General features: G+C 28.5%; 2 protein-coding genes across 3 annotated transcripts; both read left to right on the top strand.

The window, feature by feature from the left end:
* Positions 1-586: 586 nt before the first annotated feature.
* eIF2A (eukaryotic translation initiation factor 2A) lies at positions 587-6147 on the top strand. Its single transcript, XM_015333890.2, has 12 exons — positions 587-736; positions 1283-1546; positions 1630-1729; positions 2517-2692; positions 2917-3005; positions 3078-3222; positions 3327-3497; positions 3607-3781; positions 4172-4335; positions 4421-4519; positions 4600-4844; positions 4948-6147. Exons 1-12 carry the CDS (start codon positions 670-672, stop codon positions 5071-5073), a joined length of 1821 nt encoding a protein of 606 aa, XP_015189376.2. The 5' UTR covers positions 587-669; the 3' UTR covers positions 5074-6147.
* A 2164-nt stretch (positions 6148-8311) lies between these two features.
* On the top strand, positions 8312-26712 carry faf (ubiquitin carboxyl-terminal hydrolase-like faf). 2 transcript variants are annotated; one of them, XM_015333872.2, is made up of 34 exons: positions 8312-8760; positions 10416-10628; positions 10766-11030; positions 11101-11326; positions 11415-11549; positions 11630-11786; positions 11868-12191; positions 12283-12540; positions 12635-12733; positions 12810-13081; positions 13199-13400; positions 13496-13825; positions 13932-14266; positions 14352-14607; positions 14708-14839; positions 14923-15192; positions 15277-15895; positions 15986-16266; positions 16351-16602; positions 16728-16817; positions 16897-17498; positions 17596-17769; positions 17837-17978; positions 18082-18386; positions 18459-18709; positions 19152-19327; positions 19511-19707; positions 19787-19914; positions 19994-20160; positions 20252-20502; positions 20587-20816; positions 20931-21133; positions 21507-21778; positions 22043-26712. In XM_015333872.2, exons 2-34 carry the CDS (start codon positions 10563-10565, stop codon positions 22185-22187), a joined length of 7812 nt encoding a protein of 2603 aa, XP_015189358.1. In that variant the 5' UTR covers positions 8312-8760; positions 10416-10562; the 3' UTR covers positions 22188-26712. The 2 variants fall into 2 exon arrangements, with proteins under 2 accessions (XP_015189358.1, XP_089032639.1); XM_089176513.1 differs by lacking the exon at positions 8312-8760 and adding an exon at positions 9235-9391.
* The last annotated feature ends 53 nt before the right edge of the window (positions 26713-26765 follow it).

Genomic DNA, 26765 nt, shown 5'->3' with positions numbered 1-26765 from the left:
TGCCATTGAACATCCATATATACGGCCCTGTTATTAGATGTATCATTCTGCACACTTACATATCAGTATTAGATAAATTCTAAAATCAAAGTGCATAGATAAAAATGCATTTTAGAAAAATATTACTCATTAAGAAATCATAGAACTATGGTTTTTCGATTTATCGATAATTTATCAAAATAAACAAGTTTTTTCAAATAATAATTATATTATTCTGTAATATATAATTTTATTGTTTGAAATTATCAAAAAAACAAAAAAATGAAAAATAAATATAATAAATTATCGTATTAAACAAATGTGTTAATATTAAAATCATAGATAATAAAGATTTTTCAAAGTGTAATATTTGATAAACATAATAAATGACTTTTGAACTTTGCATTATGATTAATATAATATATTGCAATTATTAACATGAATCATAACGTTTTAGAATTACAAAATAAGTATTTCATTTGATTAATAATTAATTCAATTGAGTAATTGTATTTAATGATATACACACACACATATATATATATGTATATATATATTTATTATAAAATAATTATGTTAATAATGAATTAATAGTATATAAATATATTGGAAAAAAAGAAAATAAAATAAAATAGATATAAATCGATTGTAAAGTCAAATATAAATCGTTTACAATCGTGAGTTGTGTCGATGTTCGATATTATGATACCACATGGTAACGGAGGTAAAATGGCGTTAACTGTCCCCTGCGTTGCTGGTAAGCAATTTCTCAATGTTTTTCATAATAATTCATATTTCATTCAAATTAAAATGATTAACATTTAATTAATCATTTAAGAATGATTATTTTTTCATAATATACTTGCATTATTTATTCTATTTCATTCTCAATTACGCGACATCTCGCAATTCATGCTTCCAAAATGCATCATGCGGTATTAATTTACTCAAATTATTCTACGACAATTATCTTTATTATTTATTATCTTTAACGATAAATGTGACATCTGAGAAAGAATTTGTTCCTTTTTTTTTATTTATTATTTCAAATAAATATTAGAAATATTTTCATTTATCTACTAATGCATTGAATACGAGTTACATATGTATAACCTTGCTTTTTTTTTAACTATTTTTAAGTAGTTTCTTTCTGTATCATTAGTTTAACCTAATTCATTCATTGAAAGTATATACATAATAATTGAGTTTAATTAAATTTGTAAATAGTTTCTAATATTAAATATATCTGTGTATATATATATAAGTATTATAAATAAATATTAATTAATATTTGAAACTTTAGTACGAGGTTCAACTGGTATCAGTTTGGGGCAAGGGCCACCTTCTTACGAGCCAGTGACGACATTTCCTAAAGATGATAGTAAATTATGCAGGGTTATGTTATTTAGTCCAGATGGACGTTACTTCGCATGGACCAATGGAACTTGTGTTAAAATCGTTCTGTGTAACACATGGAAAGTTATCACAGAAATTAAAAAGCCCAAAGTTAGTGCTATACGATTCTCCAGTAAGGGGACATATTTTATGACATGGGAACCGTACACTGGTATTTTATACAATATTTTAAATATCTTTTACTCAATTTCTTTATTAAATTACAATATTTAATATTTCTTAATGAATTTTCAGCAACATTAAACAATCCTCAAAGATCACCTAATCTTCACATATGGAAAACTGAAACTAATGAATTAGTGAAGAGTTTTGTACAAAAAAAACAGAGTGATTGGTAACGTATCAACGTCTTTCAACATTTGATATGCATATAATAGTATAATTAGTATTTCTTTTTTTTTTTTCATTATCGTATACCTATTTTTAAGATAAGTTTTTCAAGAAAACGTTTGTATTAACACGTCCTTCGCCACGTCAGTCATATATCGGTAACGGATATGGATCCAGGGGGTTCCTGTCATCCTGACATTACGTTTGTAACGCACCTATTGTCAGATTTGGTCTTCGCGAGAAATTCAATCGAATCACGATGGGCGACGAACGTGTTAAAGAGACATTTTTGTTAAGCATGACGTATAATACATTGCATTTATAATTTTGGTATATATCTTCATTTAACGATATATTTTCTTCAATAGCGATCGCTACGAAAATTTTAGAACTTCTTTTGTTTTGTTATCTTAGTAGCATAGCGCTATACGAGTAATATACGTAGGTTGGAACTTAAATAGGTTAAATAAGGTTGGAACTTTGCTAACGGGTTCTAAACAACGCTAGTGACTACTTTGAAGGACAGTAACAGGTGCAAACATGTAACTCTTTTGTATCGATTGTGAATAAAATAGTTGCCACTATTTAAGTTCGAACCTACATAAATCATATGCAAAATATATGTACGTCTTTCAGTAATAACGTTTAGCTAAAATTATTGTTGTACATTATCATATGATAAAAAAAAAAAAAAAAAAAGAAAAGAAACAAACATTTGCTTTAGGATGATATATATTATTTCACATTTCATATTTACTTGCAATTTCTTCATTTGTGTTGCATCCACTTAGGGAGCCTCAATGGTCAAGCGATGAGAAAATCTGTGGAATATTGATGGGTGCAGATGTCATGTTTTATGAAGATGCCAATTTTGAAAAAATTGTACACAGGATAAACATAGCAACAGTTGCTAAATTTAGTATAGCGCCCAATAATGCTCCGTACCACATCCTTTGCTATGTGCCTGGTAATTCATGTCATGCTGATGTAACATTAATACATAGGTTATATATTAAATTCAAGCAATATAATTCATTTTTAATACAAGCAAGAGTAATTTTCATGTTATGATTCATTTCTTATTTTTGTATTTAGAATTGTTTTATTTTAACAATCATCTAGATTTCCATTGTTTACATTTATTTCAAATCATTCATTTAGATGAATTGAGTTTTTTTTTTCTTTTTTTAGGAAAATCTGGTCAACCTTCGCTCGGTAGACTATTTCAGTATCCAAAGTTTCAATCAACGCAAGCTTTGGCAAATAAAAGTTTCTTCCAGGTAATATCATGAGATTATTATATTGTATCTGATGTAAAAATGTTTTAGATTAACATAATTTTGTATTACTAGGCTGATAGGGTAGATATTTATTGGAATCAAAAAGGAACGAGTGCTTTATTAATGACCAGCACGGAAATGGATAAATCTTCCTATTATGGAAAACAAACTTTACATTACCTTAATACAAAAAGTGAAACTGCAATGGTCATGTTCAGTGAGTTACATTTAAAATATTATATAGAGTTTATTGTATCATTAATCATACAAGTTTAATGCATACAACAATTTCTCATTAAATATAATTTATTTTGAATACAGGTAAAGAAGGTCCTATTTATTCAGTGCAATGGTCTCCAAAAAATACTGAATTCTGTGTTGTTTATGGTTTTATGCCTGCTAAAGCTACACTGTTTAATCTTAAATGTGAACCAATATTTGAATTTGGTGCACTGCATAGGAACAGTATATATTATAATCCCCATGGAAATAATATCCTTTTTTTTACTTAAGAATTTCTATTTTATAGATTGAAATGAATTGATTAGTAAAAAAGTAGGAACTATTTTATTATATTATATTATCCTTAACTACAGTGCACTTCTGATCTTAGCTGGTTTCGGTAACCTTTCTGGTATTATTCAACTGTGGGATGTTGTTAATAGAAAACTTATTGCTGAAATCTCTGCATCTGATACTACTTTATTAGAATGGTCACCAGATGGTGAACATTTTATGACAGCTACTACGACACCTAGATTGCGAATGGGAAATGGGTGAGTAGTGGTATTTAAATATAATTGTTTCATTCATTAAATAAGCTAATAGTTATGTATTTTATTGGAGCACGGCATGGCTCAGTCGGCAGAGCGCTCGACTCCCACCCGGAGTTCGCGGGTTTGAGTCCCCTTTCTCTGATATCGAACAAGGGAGAGCGCATGCCTCCTCGTCGTCGTGGCTTTGGGCTCGCGGGCGTCAGAAATGATGTCCTTGGGACCACCGCCAACATTCGACCTGGTGGTCTTGGGGGCGACCGGACTGCTGCGCTTCGCATGGTGGACGGGGCTGCCCGCGGGACCGCCACGATGATAGAGGTGTTTCCCCGCAAGGGGCCCGGGCACAAAAACCCCACGAAAAAAAAAAATGTATTTTATTAATAATTATAGGTTTAAGATATGGCACTATAGTGGAACATTATTATACGAACGACCATGGAATAAACAAGAAGAATTATGGGAAGTTCTTTGGCAAACATTTCCACCTGATACATTTAAAGAAAAACCGATTAGCTATAAAGCTGTGGAAGGAATTGCACCGAGTCAACCTCAAGGTAATTTTATTATTATTTTATTAATATATATATATATATATATATTTGAATTAATTATTTATTTTCAAATGTTATATTTATACAGCTTCAAAACAAGTGTACAGACCACCTTCTGCTAGAGGACAAACTATAACTTTCAAGTTACACGATGATGAAGAGTTTGGAATAAAACCAACTACAGATTGTAAGAAAAAAAAAAATCTTGTTTAATTTTATTCGTTTCTTTATTTGTTTGTATAAATAATATTATATACAAATTTACAGCTAATCCATCGAAAGCTGCATTAAAGGCTAAAAAGAAACGCGAAGCAAAGAAAGCTAAAAAAGAGTTGGAATTACAAACGAATGTAAACTCAACTAGCAGTGGGGTATTGTCTCACACAAGTAATCCAACTACCAATGGTCAGGTCTCAAATAATTCATCAAAAATACAAAGTAACGCTGTTACATCTGATTCAGATCTTACGGAAGATCCTGAAAAACAAAAGAAAATCAAGAAACTTAAGAACGTAAGTAATTTATATCTATATCTATAAGAAATCTAATAAAAAGTAATGAGAGAGAATAAATATATATTTCGATTGTAATGTATGTTTGTTTTTGTTACTTTAGAAATTAGACCAAATATCAAAATTGAAAGAACAGTTATCAGCAGGAAAACAATTAGAAATCAATCAATTAGAAAAGATCAAAAAGGAAGCAGAGTTAGTTAAAGAACTGGAAGAACTTATTTTGTGATGAATTGCTGATATATTTCCAGAAAGACAGAGACAGATTTAAATAATATATTTACTTGCAAAATACTTCTCTCACAAAGAAGAGAGAAACAATCTTGATATTTGTTTCACACTACTACGCTATCTAAGAGACACGATTAAGTCAAGTAAAATCGGTTTCTCTGCAAAATGGAGTAATGGGAACAATTTCAAATTGACTTGGTGGAACTCTTAAGAGTCAGTTACAAATTATTGTGATTTCTCTAAATGTGAAACACAAATTGCATTTGTGAATGATATATATATATATATATACACACATATTATATACATACACAAAGTTGTATCAATTCATGACGATTCGGAGAAGTTTTGCTTCTCTTTGATCAGATTTTTTTAATTATGATATTACTGATGCGAAAAGAAAAACAAAACAAAACAAACAATTTGAAATCTAGTGCCAGTTTATAATATTGATAGTAATCAAGCTTCCTTTAAATGTATTATGTAAGTTAATATAAAAATCAAAAGAAAAAAAAAAAAAAAGAAAAAAGAAAAAAAGAAGAAAAAAAGAAGAAAAATACAAAGAAAAAGAAAAAAGAAAAAGTACGAAATACTTCGAAGTAACTTGGCACGTATAATAATAAATAATATAATAATACACGCGTTACACACACACACACACACACACACACATACATACATATATACATACACACGAATTTGACGAAGTAAGATCGAAGTAAATGGAACATTTACTTAAATACCAACATTAACTTTGGTGTTATATATATGATAAATAGAAAAACTTATATATATATATATATATATATATATATATATATATAAACGTAAATATTTGCATGAAAAAACTTGTAAGATCGAGTACAATGTAGGCACGACTATAAAAATATACAAATATGTTCCTTATATGATAGGTGCTATTCTTTGAGAAAAGTCGTGTTTTCAAATGCCGATTGCTTACCAAGGATCAAAAGTATTATTATTTTTGTCTTCTTTATGAATTTTTGCATTTTCTATACAATATATTAAATAAATAAATAAAGAAATAAATCAATCAATCAATCAATCAATCAATCTAAAAAAAAAGAAAATTGAAATTTAACGATACAATAAAAATGTCGTCGTCGTCAACGATAATACATAATTAATTCACAATTAAATTGATCATTAAACAAAATAAATGTATTAACGATAAATATTATCAATTGTATAAAAATCTTCAATGTGAAACAAAAAACGAAAAAAACAAAAAAAATGTCAATTCGTGTTATTAAAACGCGCGATTGATTATTTTCCATAGTCCTTGCTCTTAATGATCCTTAGAGAAATTTTCTTAGAAATGTTTTCTATATGGCAAACATTGAAATTAATCAAGAAAAAAGGTACTGCCAATAACATGCTCTTCTTATGCTTTATGACATTAAAATACATTTTCAAGTAAGAATAGGATACTTCCATTATTATATTTACTATTCCGAATTATATATATATATATATATATATATATATATGATACATAATTCGTTCATATATTGCTTACACACATACTGTACTTAAGAAGGGATATATTTCTGTTTAATAATGTTTTTTTTTTTTTTTTTTTTTTTTAAACAAATCCGTTAATAAATATTGATTTTGTTCTTTTAATTATGAAGAACAGGATGATGATGTGTGCAAAATAATTGTTTTAAATATTACTTTGTTTTTGTTTTTTGTTTTGTTTTTTTTTACTTTTTTGTTCCTTTTTTTTTTAATCAATATTATTTTGTAAATTAATGTCCTATTATTTTTTATTTTTCTTTCTTAATAACAACATATGAAACATCCGTACCGTTCACACACGCACTGAATATATTTATCCTAACAGTGTTGGAAGACTATGAGCGTAGTTTGAATTAGAAAGAAATTTTATTCTAATACGATTATCAAGATGGCACAATAGAATTCTAAGAATTGATGGTATTAAATGAATAAAAACGACTGTACAAATCAGATGATAATTAAATGTATGCAAAGTTGAGAAATATTGTTTATTTTTTTTATTTTTATTATTACTTTTTTCTGGTAAAAAAAAAGAATAATCTATTAATTTTTAATTGAAAATATTATTTATATAATCTTAAAAAAAAAAATTAAATGACGAATTTATTTAATCATTTATTTATTTAAAATAATATATTTCTTATTTTTTTTTTTTTTTTTGGAAAATAAATAATCGTTGTACATGTTTGTCGTATATAAAAATTATTATTATTATTACACAAAAAGAAGATAAATGTTTTTTCCAAAAATCAATCTGACTCGATCAATATTATTGTGTACAGTGTGCGAAAAAACAAGTGTATAAAATAATTATCAAATAAGTAATATAGGATATATATATATATATAATAATAATAATTTAAAAAATAAGTAATAACAAATATTTTTTTCTTTCTTTTTATAACTCGTGCTAAGAAAAAAAAAAAAGACAAAAAAATGAAGAAAAATAAATCAAAATTATTTCAAGAATAATAATTCCTTTTATGCAAAACAAATTTATCATTACATACAAACGTTATTAATTGAGTGTATATGAAAGAAGAAAATAAACGTTAATGATTAACAAAATCATTAAAATCATTTTAATCAAAAGACAATAATAAAAATGACGTTTTTTTTGAAGAAAAAAAAAGAAACAAAAAATGTCTACCATATTAAATATAATTGTCTCATCGAGATGAAACATGTAATGTTAGATATATATATATAAATACAATTATAAGAAATATAAACATAAGATAAAAATAATTACAAAAAAGAAAAAACATAAATTATATAACCAGCGCTTTATTTGTGTGTGTGTAAATGTAAAACATTGACATGTCACGTTCTAATATCTTTTTGATTTTTATTTCGTGACATCGAGAGAAAATCTGTTTAATTTCATTTAAATACTTGAATATAATATTGTTTAAAAAAAAAAAAGAAAAACTCTTGATAGGGTAGATTTTTTGTTTGTTTTACAAAAAAAGAAAAAAATTTACTTCATCTAATTAATAATCAATAAATTATATAAAAAAGAAAAAAACTAAATAAAAATGATTTTAAGAAGATAATTATAAAAAGAAAAAAGAAAAAGAATGCTAAACATTGTGATAATTGCTAAATATTGTAAAAATAATGATTGAAAGATGTAAAGTGGTGTTGTTGTGGGAGGGGACGGGGGTGGTGTGTGAGTTTTTGAGATTAAAATTTAGCGGGTTAATCATAGATGTCGCTAATGACGACATCTATGAGGACGGCGCTTTAATAGAACGAATTTCAAGCGACGGACGCAAGGCAACGTTAGCGCCACGAGACTGTGAGAGTCGTGTTTACAGATTCGCGTAGTGAGCTCCATAACGTCACGTCAAAAAGTGCAAGAGACTAAATTTCTATTTACCCTTTACTATGTAAAGGTGCGTTAGACGTTAAAGATCAAGAACGGACAAAAATCTAACTTATTAACGGTTAGATACGATAATAACGATTTAAATCAACGTGATATCGTTAATTCGAGAGGAACGTCGTTAAACTGATATATATACGGGAGTCTCATTCGTTTTAATATACCGTAGTGGCAATCGTTAGGATGGTAGCCATTTTGTCCGGAGGTGGCCCGGTCGAGTGAACGGGCGAAAATAGGTGCTCCCTGGAGCGGGAGGTTTGTCTAAATACTTTTAACTGATCTTTAGATCTAACGATCACACATTTAAGACAACCTTACTTCTTTATAAGAACAATTAGGGGGGTGTTAAGTAAACGTTAAGAAGGGGGAGGGGATTTTAACTCTTTAAAACGTCGTACGGGTAGTTAGACTTCCATCATCATCGTCTCTTTCTTTCTCATATTTCCTCTCTCTCTCTCTCTTTCATTCTTTCTTTCTTTCTTTCTTTCTTTCTCTTTCTATATTTCTATCTCACTCGTAAGTATCAACGTTTCATACGTAATTCTCGCAACAGATACATAAAGTTGAATTTTCAATAGAAAACTCTCATGAGAAAGGGAAGCTAATTCATTTTCCTTTTTTCTCTCCTGGCACTTCCCCTTACCATCAAATTTCCTCCCCTTGATCGTTCCCTCCCCCTCGTCCTCTCTTTCTCTTTCTTTCTTTCTTTCTCTCCTACCACCCTCCTAGAAGGTCGGCCAAAGAACCGGCTCGTCGTCGGCGAGTTCCATCTTCCTTGCTAAAGTTCCGTTGACAGTTCGGCAATTTGGTGATTACACCCCGCCTAAAGAGGGATTAATTCATTATCGAAACACGACATCGTTTTTGTTTAAGTCATATTTAAGAAGTAAGTCTTTCTTTATATTTTTTTTCTTTTTCCTTTTTTTCACATTTTTTTCTGCCACTCTCTCTCTCTCTCTCATCTATCTATCTATCTATCTATCTATCTATCTATCTATCTATCTATCTATCTCTCTTGCTCTTTCTATATATCTTATACTTGTCTTCTTCTTTCCTATTCGATTCTGTCGTTCGTCTTCGTAATATCTCGTGCATCTTCCACACGCACGCACGCACTCACGCATTCACGCATTCACGCACGTACACACACACACACACACACACACACACACACACACGCACACACACATTGCATCCATTCGTCTCTACAAATATACTCGAGAACGACAATTATTTTATTTTGATTATTTTTCTTTTTATTTTTCCTTTCTTCGTTTGATCCAACTTTTCTTTTTCCAATTTCATTTCTTTTTTTTCTTTTTTTTTTTTTTTTGGGTCGAAATTCTATTAGGTTTTTTTTCTCTTTACTTTTTGTCCTACGTGTCCGGACTATCTCTTTTTATTCTATGTGTTTTATGTATGACGATAAATTTACAGTTTCTATTCAATTTATGGATGTGTATCTTTCTTGATTACTATTTTGTAATATTCTTTATTATTATTATTATTATTATTATTAGTATTACGTTTATAGAAGTTTATTTAGTAATAATTTTGTACAAGACTGTACAATTATTTATTATCCAATTTTCTGGTTATATCTTTTTGTAATTTTATTTTGGAAAGAATTACTTACATAACATTATTTTCAAGATTTTTGTTTTGTTTTGGTTATTAATATTCAAGGAAGTGATATTTTCAAATTATTGCACTTTACATGCAATTCATTATCTTTCATTGTACAACTTGATTGTAGATCTTTTTAAATATGTTAGATCCAAAGGTCTTGCATGTTTTATGAAGAAGAATTTCTATTATTGATCTAAATGATTTAGATTACTTTTTTTTCTTTTCTAGTTATAAATATGAATATAAGAATGTGTCTTTCTTGATATCAATTTTTGTTACAGATAATGTAGGTATTCTTTATCGAATCAAGGCCTTTAGGATATAATTATATTTAATGTCAGTACATGAATCGAGTGCTTGTTATTGGTGGTGCAATCGTTGGACCAAGAATTATTAAAATAATTGGAGCCTAGTGAACAGCAACAAAAATGACAATTGCTACAAGGGGCCAGGGGGTAGGAATAGATCCTCCCGATAGCCAGCAAAGTTCACAGGTATTTTTTTTGTTTATATAATTTAATAACATATCAAAACTATCAATATTATAATGTCACTGATAATTGTAAAAATATGTATTGTTTTATTTACAAGTTTTATATTTAAATTTATGTTTGTGTATAAACTTTGACAGATGCATAGTCCACCTGGTTCACAACAATTAGCTGATTCAATGTCAGGTCTTCACCTCGCAGAAAATGTGGTACAAACTGAGTGCGTCAACGATGCTATAACTTCTGTAGATGACAGTAATCAGCACCTTAGAGAACCCGATTTTCCTATCTCTAAACTAAACATACTTCATGAAAAAATATCTAGTTCACGATGGGTTGTACCAGTCCTACCTGAACAAGAGTTAGAGTGCCTCTTACAAGCTAGCATTGAGCTTTGTAAAAAGGGTTAGTAGTAATAATTCATAAATTGCGAAGTTTCAATTATCATTACATATTGACATTGAATTTGATTTAGGAATTGATGTACAAAGCGAAGCGTGCCAGCGTTTCTTTCGTGAAGGGCTTACAATTTCTTTTACCAAAATATTGACAGACGATGCGGTAAATAGTTGGAAATCGCACATTCACAATTATATCAATGCGAATTGTGAACACTTAGTGGAACTATGTGTTTTGAAATTAGATGAAGATTGGTTTCCATTACTTGATTTATTAGCAATGGTTTTTGATCCAAGTAACAAGTAAGTTTTATCAAAGTGTTATCCTTATGTTATAAAGATTGTTTATTTATTATTAAATGTGTCTATAATATATTCAAATCTTTCACAGATTTCATACATTTAATGCAGCAAGAGCATCTGAAACTGTTCCTCCTGGAAGTAATATTCCAGATGAGGAACTTTATGCACGTCCACCTATCGAGTCGAGAACACCTCGTGGGTGGCTCGTAGATCTAATAAATAGGTATTTTGAAATCATTTAAATAATCTCGTAGTTAACAAAATGATGATCATTATTTTTATCTTTATTTTCATGTGTTTTAGATTTGGAAAGTTGAAGGGATTTGAAATACTTTTATCAAGATTTCAAAGTCGTCGTAATTTAACTGTGCCAGTTATCTATGCCCTGATTAGGCCTTTCGGTTTATGTTATGAATTACTGACTGTCCATACAATAATTAAATATCATATGCCCATTGTGGTAAATATCATTATTATTCTTAATGAATCTTTATTTTTAATAATATACAAATATTTCATTTGATTTCATTTGTTAACGTAGGAAATGATACCCGTTATTTTGGACAATTTAACTGATGATGAATTAAAGAAAGAGGCTAAAAATGAAGCCAAAAATGATGCCATATCAGCCATAATTAAAGCTGCTAAATGTTTGGTATCAAGAGTACCACATCAAGAAGAAATGATTAAAAACCTGGAAATACTGAGATTAAAAATGATATTGAGACTATTACAAATATCATCCTTTAATGGAAAAATGAATGCATTAAATGAAGTTAATAAAGTTATTACAAGTGTGAATTACTATCAGCATCGTAATACTGCTGTCGAGGAAGAAGAATGGTTGACTGCTGAACGTATGGCAGTATGTATTTCAATTATTTCTTCATTTTATTGTTGTTGTATATAAACATTTAATTCTTATCTACAAATTGATTTGTTTTTCAATATTATAGAAGTGGATTAAAGATAACGGAGTTTTGGAAATAGTTTTGAGAGATTCGTTACATCAGCCACAATACGTAGAAAAATTGGAAAAAATTTTACGATTTATCATTAAAGTACGAGCCCTCACGTTAGAAGACTTAGATAACATATGGGCAGCTCAAGCTGGCAAACATGAAGCTATTGTAAAGAATGTTCATGATTTGTTGGCTAAATTAGCCTGGGACTTTAGTCCCGAACAACTCGACCATCTATTCGAATGTTTTCAAGTATTATTATTTTTATTATTGCTATCTATTGAAATATTATTTCTATTAAATATCATGATTAATAAACTCAACTATCTTGTCATTGATATTTCAGGCAAGTTGGAAAACTGCTAATAAAAAACAACGAGAAAAATTATTAGAATTAATAAGAAGACTTGCAGAAGATGATAAAGATGGAGTTATGGCTCATAAGGTTCGTTGAATTATCATCATTAAATAGATCATGTTGTTTTAATAATGATTAACATTTTAATTGACATATTTATTAGGTGTTAACACTTTTTTGGAATTTGGCTCATTCGGATGAAGTTCCCACTGAAATAATGGATCAAGCATTGAATGCGCATGTTAAAATTTTAGATTATTCATGTTCGCAAGAAAGAGATGCACAAAAAACCATTTGGTTAGACAAATGTGTGGAAGAATTAAAAAGTGGAGATAAATGGGCTTTACCTGCTCTTAAACAAATCCGAGAGATTTGTCTGTTATACGAAGCAAATTCTAATCCAGCTCATCAACGTAGCCATAATTTACATTATAGGTATTTAAAGAGTAGATTTTGTTACTGTTGTTATTATTATTGTTATTGTTGTTGTTGTTGTTGTTGTTGAGTATTTTGATTGGAGAGTGATTTATTTATTTTTAATTATTTTTTCAGACAGGATGTTATAGAACGTTTACAGCAGGACCATTTAGTTGTAGTACTTGTAACTAACAGTTTAACAAGTTATATGGACAAAGTGCGTCAATTGGTAAAGGAGAATCCAGACCTTGATCCAAATACCTTTGTGCCTGATGGTCGATACAATCATATTATGCAAGTGCACGAAAGACTTAATTTTTTGCGTTTTCTATTAAGAGTATGTTGTGCTCATATGTCTTCTTATTTGCTTTAAATTGAATTTATTTAAATACATCAACGATATTAAATATTATTTCATTTTATCTTACTTAGGATGGTCAGTTATGGTTGTGTGCAGAACAAGCCAATCAAATTTGGCAATGTTTAGCCGAACAAGGTGTATTTGTATCAGATCGGGAGGCTTGTTTCAAATGGTTTTCTAAACTAATGGGAGAAGAACAGGATCTAGATCCAGGAATAACTATGACCTTTTTTGAAAATAATATACTGCGATTAGATCCAACGTTACTTACTGAAAGTGGTATAAAGTGTTATGAGAGATTTTTTAAAACTGTTAATTCTAAACAAGGAAAGTTGATACTAAAGAAAAGAACATTACTTATGGATGATGTTGATTTAATTGGAACTGATTATTTGTGGCGGGTATGTAAATTAGTTTAACATCCATATATGTAACCATTAATAATTTATTTGATCTTTTTTTTTAAAAAAAACACACACTTTCATATTTGAAAAAAACATTTAACAGGTGGTAACAAATAGTCCTGAAGAAATTGCTAATCGTGCTATAGAACTTTTAAAAGAAGTAAATACTAATTTAGGACCACGTTTGCAATCATCCGCATTAGAATTTCACGATGATTACATAGCAGAATGTATGGATAGATTAAAAACTCATTATGATACTGTGTCTGCCTTAAGTAAGGTTTATCTTGGAAAAAAAGAAGAAAGGGATGAGCAAATGTCAAATAAAATCAAAATGGAGGCTATTAAAATGTGTCGTGTAATGAAAGTTTTACAGGAATATATTAACGAATGTGACTCTGCATTTCCAGAAGAAAGAAAAATATTACCATTGCATAGGTAAAACATTATTATGTATATTCTATTTAGAAATCATTTCTATTTCATTGATATTTACATATATTGTGTTTTTATTTGATTACAGAGCAGCTCGTGGAAAACATTTGTCTCTTATAATTAGATTTCCAAATCATATTCGTAATACCGATGATATTGAGATATATACTCACAGCAATGACACATTGGCATCATTGAAACGACAAATATTACGTCGATTGAAAGGGAGAGAGATGAGAGAGATTGGGACTAACGTGAAACTCGATTTATTCATTAATGGCGAAGGCTTGGAACAAGCGGATGATAGAAAATTATTATCTCAAATTCCACTTAGAGATAAAATGGTTTGTATTTATGGTATTGTATTTATGTTTTCTGGTATTATTATTTTTATTATTATTATTATTATTATAAATTACAAAATCATATGATTTCAATTTTCAGCTATTATCTGCAAGATTAAGTCAGATAAATAGTAATCTGCCTAGTTCTCCAGATAGTAGTTCAGATAGTTCTACTAGTTCTCCTCATCATCCTTACGATGGGCCCAATGTTGAGAACAGTTTACCCGGAGTGGTGAGTTATTTTATTTTTATAAAAAGAATTGACTCTCCCTCATGAATAATCTTTTTTTTCTTATTATTAAAAATATTTTACAGGTTATGTCGCAGAGGCCACAATGTGTGAATTTTTTCTTCCAATTAGCGGATCTTGGTTGTACATTACAACATGCTCAATTACGTGACGGTGCTCGAAATCTTTTGCAATTGGTACCACCTGATAATTTGACAGTGTCAAGATTACAATGGCTATTTGGTCATTATGAAGATGATGAAACTTCACAAAATCCTCATTGTAATGAACACAATACTACAGTAGATTCTTTATTTTTTACTGCAAGTCCTAGCGAAGTTTTATATAATTTAGAGGTTAGTAATATTCTAATAAAAATCAAATAATTGTTTAACATATTTTATATAAATATTAAATAATATATATATTTTTATTTTTAGGTGTTATATGCATTGTTAATGCCAACCCTTGATGCTTTATCAGATAGAGCACTCAAATTTCAATTTAATTTTATTAAAAGTGGCGAAGTAGGAGTCATACTTGATATGTTAACGAAAAACAAATTTTTACCAAATGCAGATGAGACTACCAAACGATCTGCATATTTGATAGTGTTTAAACTCTGCAAATTTTTATTAACAGTAGTTGGAAATGTAATGGCGTGCGTATTGGATACAGTTCAAGCTGGTCATTCAGAAAATCATAACAATCATATACAAGATAATCAAGATCCAGTGACAGTTTTAAAACAAGCTTTACAAAGCATACCTAATCAAACCACGGAATTTATGTTAAGAAGTATCGCTACACGTTTAGTTAAACCATTGTCACTAAGAATGTTTTCTAGTGGAACGGATTCTGATAGATGTCATCAGCTTTTTATGCTAGCATTGTCACGAGATTTACCTGATGTGGCCACCATTCGTGCCATAATTAGATTAGCTTGGGCTGCATCAACTGGAAATTTGAACAACATTAATGCATCCATTGAGAGTCTTCATGCGATGCATGAACTCAATCAGAAGGAACAAAGATGTCCTGATAATAATGATGTACTAGGTAAGATAAAATGCAAACAAAGTTCACAATTTTAAAGGAAGAAGAGTAAATAAACAAATGTTTGTTAATACATGAATATTTTGTTTACAGTTTGTAAAGAAGCATTGGAAGTTTTAACAATAGCTTTAGCGCTTAATTCAGCAGCATTCGATGTTCTATTGAGAGAAAAAATGTGGCAAATGTTTTTAATCGATCTTGTATTACTTAGTACATCGAGAGCTATCAGAATTGTAGCAGCAGAGCAATTTTTCCTAGTATCGACATGGTGCCGCAGTGGAAATCCACCAGTGTTATTTACTATTACATTACTCTTTAATGTTTTAAATACTACAGTTATGGAAAATTCTAAACAATGTCATGAATATTTTCAGGTAATAATAATTCAATTGTAATATTTTATTGTGATATCGTTTGATAGAAATAATATTCATTTGTTACATTTGTATACATTTCAGCTCTTATGTAGATTATTAAATTTTGCACATACGTCAGGATGTTCTTTCTTAGCTGTAGAAAACTTATTAAATATTGAAATAGCTTGGTTAAAACAAGTAAGAGATAGAGTTAAAGAATCAGGGGAAAGTCACGTGGACGAAGCTGTTCTTGAAGGTCATCTTAGTTTAACTAAGGAATTAGTAGCCTTTTTGCCTGCTAGTAAAAAGTACGAAATAGGATCTGATGAAAAAATTGGAATCAATTCAATAAAGGTAGTAATAGAAATAAAGTTATCATAAAATATTGAATAGTAATAACGATATTAATTTATAAACAACAAATGTATGATTTTTAATTAATATATTTCTTTATATTCATTTATCTATGATCATTGTAGGAGTCAACTAAGGAATTTGTAGCTTTCTTGTCTACTAATAAAAAATACGAAATTGGATTTGAGGAGAAACATGGAATCAATTTAATAAAGGTAGAAATATCAAAGTTATCATAAAATATTGAATAGATGTAAATAATGTATGATATTTATTTATTTATGATAATTGTAGGAATTGGTAGAAGATTTTGTCTTCCCAGCATCACGTTTAATGCTGCAATTACGTAGTACCGGAGAATTAAGTTCATCTCAAGCTTGTCCAGTGTGTACTACACCTCAGTCAACCAGTGCAGCTTTTGATTTACTTGTAGCTCTTTGTACAGGCTGCGTACCCAATATGAAACTTCTAGTCACGATGCTCACTGACATGTTTTACTCTGAAAGAGATGAGCCATTAATTGAATGGGACTATTTACCACCGGTTGGACTTAGGCCACATAAAGGTTTCGTAGGTTTGAAGAATGCTGGAGCTACATGTTATATGAACTCAGTATTACAACAATTATACATGGTTGAAAGTATTAGAGTTGGACTATTAGCTGCTGAAGGTGCGGCAACCGATTTAAACGAAGATTTTTCTGGAGAAGAAAGAATCGAAGGAGAACAAACAATAGAAGCTAACGATAATGATACCAATGAAGAAAAATGTGGAGTTGACGAGTCAAGAAAAGAATACAATATTGGCATTTTAAAACAGGTTCAAGCTATATTTGGACATTTGGCTTACAGTAAATTACAATATTATATACCAAGAGGTCTTTGGAAGCATTTTAAGTAAGCAAAACTATTTGATCAAATATAATTCATCTCTCATATATATTTTGTTCAAATGTCTTTTCATAAATGATAACCCTGAATTTATGATTTACAGACTACAGGGTGAACCTGTTAATCTTAGGGAACAACAAGATGCAGTGGAATTTTTTATGAGCTTGGTCGAAAGTTTAGACGAAGCACTCAAAGCTTTGGGGCATGAGCAAATAATGAGTAAAATACTTGGTGGCTCATACAGTGATCAAAAAATCTGCAAAGGTTGCCCTCATAGGTACCTTTTTAATTCTTATATTCTTCTATTTTCGGTAGACTATAATACCACGTTGTATTATCTTCAGATATTCCAAAGAAGAGCCGTTCAGTGTGATTAGTGTGGATATAAGAAATCATAGTAATCTATTGGATTCTCTTGAACAATATGTGAAAGGTGAATTATTGGAAGGAGCTGATGCTTATCATTGTGATAAGTGTAACAAAAAAGTATATCATTTTTTCAATTTATGAATATATATATATATATATATATATATATATATATAATGTATAAATCTTTGAATGAACTTATTAACATGTATTCTTTTAGGTAGTAACTGTGAAAAGGTTATGTGTGAAAAAACTGCCACCTATTTTAGCGATACAACTAAAAAGGTTTGAATATGACTATGAACGAGTTTGTGCTATTAAATTTAATGATTATTTCGAGTTCCCAAGAGATCTGGATATGGAACCTTATACAGTCTCTGGGTTAGCTGAGTTAGAAGGTGAAGTCATAGATTGCGATTACGAGGAATCTATAAAAGGAACTTGTACGAAGTATCAATTAACTGGTATTGTAGTACACAGTGGCCAGGCTAGTGGTGGCCATTATTATTCATATATTTTGCATAGGTTTGTATTATAAATATATAATTTATTTATAAATCATTAAGATCAATGAATATTTCTGTATTATTATTACAGACAAACTGATGGTACTGCTAAATGGTATAAATTTGATGACGGTGATGTAACGGAATGTAAAATGGAAGAAGAAGAAGAAATGAAATCACAATGTTTCGGTGGTGATTATTTGGGGGAAGTATTTGATCATATATCGAAACGAGTGAGTTATCGTAAACAAAAACGATGGTGGAATGCATATATGCTTTTTTATACCAGATTAGATATAGAAGAAAATTCTTTAATGAAAAGTTTCAATGAATTGTCATTATGTAAGTATTCATTTTTATATTAACCTTTGCTTATACCACACTTGGGTCCAAAGGACCCGGCCGAGAAAAATCGTTATAAAAAAGAAACTATTGCATAGATTTACTTCAACATTTTTTTTGAGACTTCTTTAATACTTACTTAAAAAGACTATATAAATTTTAAAGCTTTAAATTAAATTTAAATATGTTTAAAAAATGACCAAAGTTTGAACAATTGAGAAAAATGACTCAGGTTGCAAAAAAGATCGTTTGGGTCCTTTGGACCAAGTGTAGTAAGCAAAGGTTAAGATAGATTTTATATTTATTAATATAAATATATTTCAATTCTCTTGTGATATATTATTATTGAGACACACGAGATTGTTTTATACATGTGTATACACATAATTACTAATAATAGTATCGTTATACAGTAATACATTATTATTAATTATCTTTACAGATACTAAACTAGGTGTAATGAAAATGCCGCAAGCTATCGAATACAGCGTGAGAAAGCAGAATATTAAATTTATGCATAATCGAAATCAATTTAGTGCTGAATATTTTCAATTTATTAAAAAATTAGTCTCTCCTGATAATCATAATATTAACAGACAATATCTTAGCGAAAAACCCGTAAGTTTGTCTTCTCTCTCTCTCTCTCTCTCTCTCTCTCTTTATTTTTATATCCAAGAATTTTAATTGATTACAATAAATAATAAATCTCTCTGATGGGTGTATCCGTCCAATAGAAAAATATATAAAAAGAATTAAATTGAAATATTAATGTTAATTAAAAAAGAAACAATTGATTTACAGAGCCCAGAAGCAGAAGAGTTGTCAATGTTGGCAGTACAATTAGCTTCAAGATTTTTGTTTTTTACCGGTTTTCATACTAAGAAAACTTTACGTGGTGCAGCTACAGAGTGGAATGATATTTTATGTCATCATCTTTGTAGTAGTAAAGCAGTACGTTCTTGGTTTGCTCATAATGTTCTTCTCAATCATCCACATAGGTACATAACTTAATTATCAAAATATATATTTATCTTTTGAATGATTTTTAATACTAATAGGTAATTTTATTATCCTTAGATTTTGTGAATATCTATTAAGCTGTCCTACTACCGAAGTACGAACAGCTTTCGTTAAAATTGTGGTGTGTCTTGCACATTTTTCATTACACGATGGCCCATCAATGCCTTCTAGTATAAATTCACCAAGTAAGTATTTATGAAAATTTCCAAATATCATTTTTAACATTGTTTCATTTAACATACTGTTTTGTTTTTTTTTTTACAGATATACTTGTGGAACCTACTACAAGACTGAGCGATCATTTAATGCATGCAGTACTTTCGTTACTCCAAAGAGAAATTTCCGATCATGGTCGACATCTTCCACATTATTTTTCATTATTTCATATGTATGCTAATTTAGGAGTGCAAGAGAAGATGCAATTGCTAACGGTAAATCAATTTAATGATATACTTTATAATAAATGATATGATACAACAACCCTTGAAGAAAATGATTAATTGAATATTTTCTTGATTTCAGCTTAACGTTCCAGTTACGTTTATGTCAGTCGCAATTGATGAAGGACCTGGGCCAGCAATAAAATATCAATATCCCGAATTGACTAAACTTCATCAAGTTGTTAGCATGTTGATACGTTGTTGCGACGTATCTTCAAGAACAACAACGAAAGATACACCTTTACCAAATCCATATGGTGACCCGTCGTGTCAGTCAGGTTATTTAATGCCTATTCAACCGCAGGCTGCTGAACTTCTTTTTGTTGAGAATAAGTAATTGCTCATTTCTAATGATTAATATAAAACATTAACACACTAACTGTTTTACTTTATTTATTTTTATTGTATTATTAACAGTTACATGAAAAAGTTAATAGAAGATGCTAATGTTACCGAAGATACTACCAAGTTATTACAATTTTGTTGTTGGGAAAATATAACTTTATCACGGACAGTAATTAGCGAATTACTTCTCCAAATAAGTTTTGTTTACGCCCATGAATTAAGGCATCACACGGATCTTCTTCTTGCTATATTACTTATGGAAGATAATTTACAGCATAATCGTATTTGTACAGCTCTTCAAGGTAACTAAATATATATATATATATATATATATATATATATATATATATATATATATATATATAAATAATATAATACTTAATACAATGATATATTTATCAATTATCATTTAACAGGTTTATTCGAAGAAAGAGAAGGATTATTTGACATCATTCAGAAATATAAAAATCAACAACAGAAACGAGCATACCAATGTATAAAATGTATGGTACAATTGTTTAGCAAATGTAGAGCCGCACATCGATATTTGTGTCATTCGACTGATTTAAAACGAAAATGGATGCACGCGGTTGAATGGCTTCACGATGAGTTAGATAAAGTAAGTATAACATTCATTATAATTATGCTGTGTGGCTCACAATCAGTCCGATACACACGTCTTCTTTAAGTCAACGAATTACCTTATACCGCCATCTGTTAGAATATTATCGAATTAACAGAGATAATCATGACTCTTTGTTAATAAACAAATAATATTGCGATTATAAATTGAGATATAAACTATCCTATCTTTCAAGTTGAATGAAATTGCACACAGTGTGCAAAATTTGATTAAAATCGGTTAAGTAGTTTAGGAGTCCATTGCGGACAAACAACGTGACGTGACGTAATTTATATATATTAAGATAAGATAATTAATAAACATATGAATAAATTATATTTATTTATCATTGATCATTCATTATTTTTAGAGACCATATCCACCAACAGCACCTTATACATTACCATACAATAATTGGTCTCCTCCAGCACAGTCCAATGACTCAACGAATGGATTTGGATTAGAACGTAGCAACAGTGCTAAAAAGACTTTGGAAAAAGCAGTAGTTTATTGTTCTGATATGGAACCAGAAATTGAAGATACCAGGGAAGATTGCGTAGAAGAAGCAGTTAACTACCAGTCTCAACCGAGAGACTTGTTACGCTCTGGTCGTAGCGTAGTTTGGGGATCTGCGTCTATAGGGTAAAATATATTTACATAAATGTGTATTTGAACAATTCACCGACCGCTAGAGTTCTAACAACATATGCACGTCTGATCGACAGTTTAGTCGCAGTTCATGTAATGATAGTACAGATAATTACAAATTATTGTTCATGTAATCTTTAAGTGATCTTTAAGTGTCGGTAACAAAAAAAACAAAACCCTATCAATAGACTAGCGGTCGTTAAAGTGTTAATATGTTGATAATTTATTGACATTATTTGAATGTGTCATTTATTTTAGTTATCCCGAAGTTTCCGTAATACAACAAATGCAAGAAGATCAACCACAGCCTGGACCATCTCCAGTTCACACACCTCTTTTAGCACATCAAATTCGCACTCCACATAATTGTGAGTCATCCCAAAGTACAAGCCAGGATCCATAATGAATACTAAATATCGACCTCCTATTGAGTTGCTGCCTCAGAAAAATCATGTCACAATCTTTTAATTATTACTGTGCCAGCAGCAGCTTGGTGTGTTAATGGAAAACGTATGTACAGATATAATATACTTGAAAAAATTGTTTCTTGTGATTGGACTACGCGAACTACTATTATTAATCTGTCAGTTTCACTGTGGGCAGTTACTTTACATTCGTATATATATATATATATATATGATACGTCATCATATTTTGCACTGCAAGAAATTAGGAAGACGATTTCGTTTGAAGACAGAATATATGCATGTTAATTGAGGTAAAAACACTCTACTACAATTGATATCTATATTATTTTCAGTTCATATGATTATTCCACATTTTTTATGTGTCTCTCCTCCTCTCTCTACATACATACATACATACATACATACACTCGCACACATACACACATACACACATGTATGTACACGTAAACAAAACATGTACACATTTACACGCACACCCCAATGCCGTGGAAAAATAAATTTCATACAAACGACGTTTTTTTTTTTTTTCTTTTTTTTTTTTTTTTCTTTTTAATCGATTCTCGAAAACAAAAACAAAAAAACAAAAGCCGTATGTATATTATTTAAAACTTATTATGTATATTGTGTTTTATATAAAAAGGAAAAAAAAACAAAAAATGGGAAAAAAAAGAAAAATATCAAACCAAACCAAAAAAAAACAAAAACAAAAACAAAACAAAAAAAACACGAGGAAAAAAGCAAACAATTTTATTCACATTCAAAAATTAAAAAACGCGATCGCAAAGTGTAGCGCCCAAAATTCATTTTGTTAGAAATAATAATAATAATAATAATAATAATAATAATAATAATAATAATTACTACTACTACTATTACTACTACTACTACTACTACTACTACTAATAATAATAATAATAATAATAATAATAATAATAATAATAATAATAATAATAATAATAATAGTAATAATAATAATTATAATAATTATAATAATAATATTAACAATAATAACGACACAACAATAACAACACAACACGGTGTGTTGTACAAAGAAAAATTCAAAGTTTTATGAATTCGATTTGCCTCAATGAAAAAAAAAAAAAAGCAAAAAGAAAAAAGAAAAAAAAATACATGCGAATTCAAATTTAGGAAATATACACACGGATAAGATTGTATAAATGTATAGCGAATAGTGTTATGGGATTTATTCTGTCTCTATCGACATATTACAAGAAGAAGACAAAAAAAATAATAATAAACAAATAAATAAACAAACAAACAAACAAACAAACGATAAATAATAGTAGATATCACGATTTATTTTCGTGCGCGGGGCTGCTGCGTCAGTGGTGGATTGTTAATAAAATTAAATAGGAAATAATTTTTGTTTATAAAACAACGCGCTTTTGTCACTTATATTTAAAAACAAAAGATTTATCGTGAAAAGTAAAAAAAAAAAAAAAAAAAAATGAGAAAAAAAAAGAGAAAAATATTAGAACAACAAGAAAAGAAAAGAAAAGAAAAGAAAAAAGAAAAAAGAAAAGGAAAAATAATACAAAACCATTTTTTGCAAATTTTTTCTCAACACATCTCGACGTATATAAAATAAAATTAAAAAAAAAAACAAAAAAAACGATTTTAACGCTCTGAAAAATTTGAAGAAAACAAAAAAAAAACAAAAACAAAAACCATACATTTCGTATAATATTTTCGTTGTTTTCATCATGGAGAAGAGTCTTTTCGGGTATCCAACAATGAAGAACAGATTTTTTGTACTTAATATATTATCATCTTCAAAGAATAAAACAATGTCAAAAAAAAGGTTTAAATGATTAACAACCAAAATTATATATATATATATATAAAATGCATAAAATATTATCACGCTGATAATCGTCGTCGTCGTCGTCGTCGTTGTCGTCGTCGTCCCCCCTTCTATTTGCGCTTTTTTTATTATTATTATTATTATTTCAGTTAAATCGATTTCAAAAAAAAAAAAAAAAAAGAGTTGTGCCTTGAATTATACAACCGTACGACTCCATCGTATTTTTTTAGGATAGTAGACTTATAAGAAATATCGAATTATAACAATTTTTAAGCGTTTCACATTGGTTATTATTATTATTATTACATTTTTCTGTAAATCGAATTGAATCGAAACGAAACCAAAACTAAAATTAAAACTACAACTAAAACTAAAACTAAAAAAAAAAGAGGGAAAGTAAAAGATTATAAAGAAAAGAAAGAAAAAAAAATATAAAATAAAATGACAAAACGTAAAAAAAAAATTAAATAAATAAATAAATAAATAAATAAGAGAGAGATTGCAACGAGGAAAAAGAAATCTGATCAAAAAAAGAAAAAAAAATAGAAAACACGACGGGGGTGGGGGGGTTGTTTGAGAGGCGGGGAATAATAAAAAAATAAAAAAAAATAAGAAATATCGTCTTTATCAATTTGTAATAAATAAATAAATAAATAAATAAATAAAATGTGCACTTGCAGCAGCTGACAGCTACTTAGGACAGGATCAAACAAAATATAATAAAACATTTAAAAAAAATATATGACTCAACAAATTTTCAATACGACGTTTAAAATGTTTAAACGATGATGATGATGTAAAAAAAAAAAAAAACTTCAAATTGACCACAGTGTTAATTGAACAATTCTTTCCTTATTTTGTTATTATTATTATTATTATTATTATTATTGTTGTTGTTGTTTTGTTTTTTTCTTTTCTTTTAATATATACCGTATTTCATTTTCTTTTTCTTTTTTTTTTTTTTTTTTATTTAAAAGATACGAAAATAAATAATAATAATAATAATATTCGACGGTAGAGACAGTGGGGTGTATGCGAGAATCGATCATTTATTAATTTATACTGTTCCAACATATATATATATATATGTAATATATACATACATGTATGTATAAACAATGTTTTCTAAGCAGTTTTAATTAATTATCATTGTCTATTACATGTTTTTAATTGTCTATTGCAAATCTTGATTAATGAAAAAAGAAACAAACAAACAAACGAACGAACGAATGAACGAAATCAATAAATAAATAAATAAATAAATTAATTAATTAATAAACAATTATTCAACAATTTAGGTAATTTGATTATATAAATCGTATTAGAATTAAATAATAGAATTTCAAAATAAAAGAAATCAATAAAACTACATAAACATCGAGAGTAGTTGGAAAGAAATGATGAAATGATATTATTAAAATGCAAAGAAGAAAATAAAAATAAAATAAAATGAAACAAACAAACAAATAAACAAACAATTTTGATTTTACACACCACGCCATGGCCAATAGCTCTGATGAACTTTGTTTAAGCAACACTTGTTATATAGATATTATATAAATAATATTTAAAAAAATAAAAATTAACAAAAAAATCAATTAAATAAATAAATAAATTAATTAATTAATTAAGGAAGAACTAAATAAAATGTCATGTAACGAGGATGAGAAATAGGAATTAAAAAAAAAACAAAAACAAATATGGCGTATGTATACATAGGAATTTTGTGGGTAAGAAATACAGTAAAATGGGGAGTATGTTGAGATACCAGAAAATAATAATAATAATAATAATAATAATAATAATAATAATAATAATAATAATAATAATAATAAAAACAAGAATACTAGACAAAAACACGACATATATATATATATATATTTAAAATAATCCTCTCGTATTTATCAATTGTCCAAGAATTAAATAAAACAACACACACACAGCGTATTAAATTACGTACTAGCTTCTATCGGTTAATAAATAAATAAATAAATAAATAAATAAATAAAATAAAATAAAATAAAATAAAATAAATAAATAATGGTACCTAATCTTACTCAGATATGTACATATACAAACTGCTTTTTATATGTGATAAACGATGAAAAGAAAACAAAAAAAAAAACAAAAAAGAAAAGAAACAAACAACAAATTTATTATATTCCTAATTATACATTGAAGATTAGAAAAAAACCGCTATTGTTGTAAATCCTGGTTTTTGTACACAGAGAGACTTGTATTGCTAAGTTCTTTTTTTTTTGTTTGTTAATGAAAACAAATGTAGTTTATAATTATTTAATATTTAATTGTATTATTAAATAAGAGCGTTAACCACACATGCATTATTATTATACAACACGTACAACACATACACAAAACACACAAAACACACATGCATCATCTCTTGTATCATATGTAATAGAATTAATTTTGAAAATTGTCAAATGAATAAGATGGGTTGAACTGAAAAGAAAAAGAAGAAACAAACAAACAAACAAACCAAACAAAACAAAGAAACATTTTTGTGTCATCGGATACAATACGTACACATACACAAACACACATGCATCATCTCTTGTATCATATATAATAGAATTAATTTTTCGAATTGTCAAATGATGAATAGATGGGTTGAACTGAAAAAAAAATAGAACAAACAAACAAACAAAGAAACATTTTTGTGTCATCGGATACACACGAGAGATTGTACCACCCATTTTTCTTATAT

This window comes from Polistes dominula, unplaced genomic scaffold (assembly GCF_049000335.1).
Source record: "Polistes dominula isolate Pdom_NZ unplaced genomic scaffold, Pdom_raw_medaka contig_25, whole genome shotgun sequence".
NCBI classification, from domain to species: Eukaryota; Metazoa; Arthropoda; class Insecta; order Hymenoptera; family Vespidae; genus Polistes; species Polistes dominula.
Note: the sequence above shows the minus strand (reverse complement) of the source record. Positions and strands in the feature narration are given on the sequence as shown.

Coding starts and splice junctions, on each gene's coding strand:
- faf (XM_015333872.2), top strand. CDS start 10,563: ATGACAATTGCTACAAGGGGCCAGGGGGTAGGAATAGATCCTCCCGAT. Junction 13,401..13,495: donor TTTTGCGTTTTCTATTAAGA/GTATGTTGTGCT, acceptor TATCTTACTTAG/GATGGTCAGTTATGGTTGTG. Junction 21,779..22,042: donor TGGGGATCTGCGTCTATAGG/GTAAAATATATT, acceptor CATTTATTTTAG/TTATCCCGAAGTTTCCGTAA.
- eIF2A (XM_015333890.2), top strand. CDS start 670: ATGTTCGATATTATGATACCACATGGTAACGGAGGTAAAATGGCGTTA. Junction 3,006..3,077: donor CAAATAAAAGTTTCTTCCAG/GTAATATCATGA, acceptor TTGTATTACTAG/GCTGATAGGGTAGATATTTA. Junction 3,498..3,606: donor TTATAATCCCCATGGAAATA/ATATCCTTTTTT, acceptor ACTACAGTGCAC/TTCTGATCTTAGCTGGTTTC.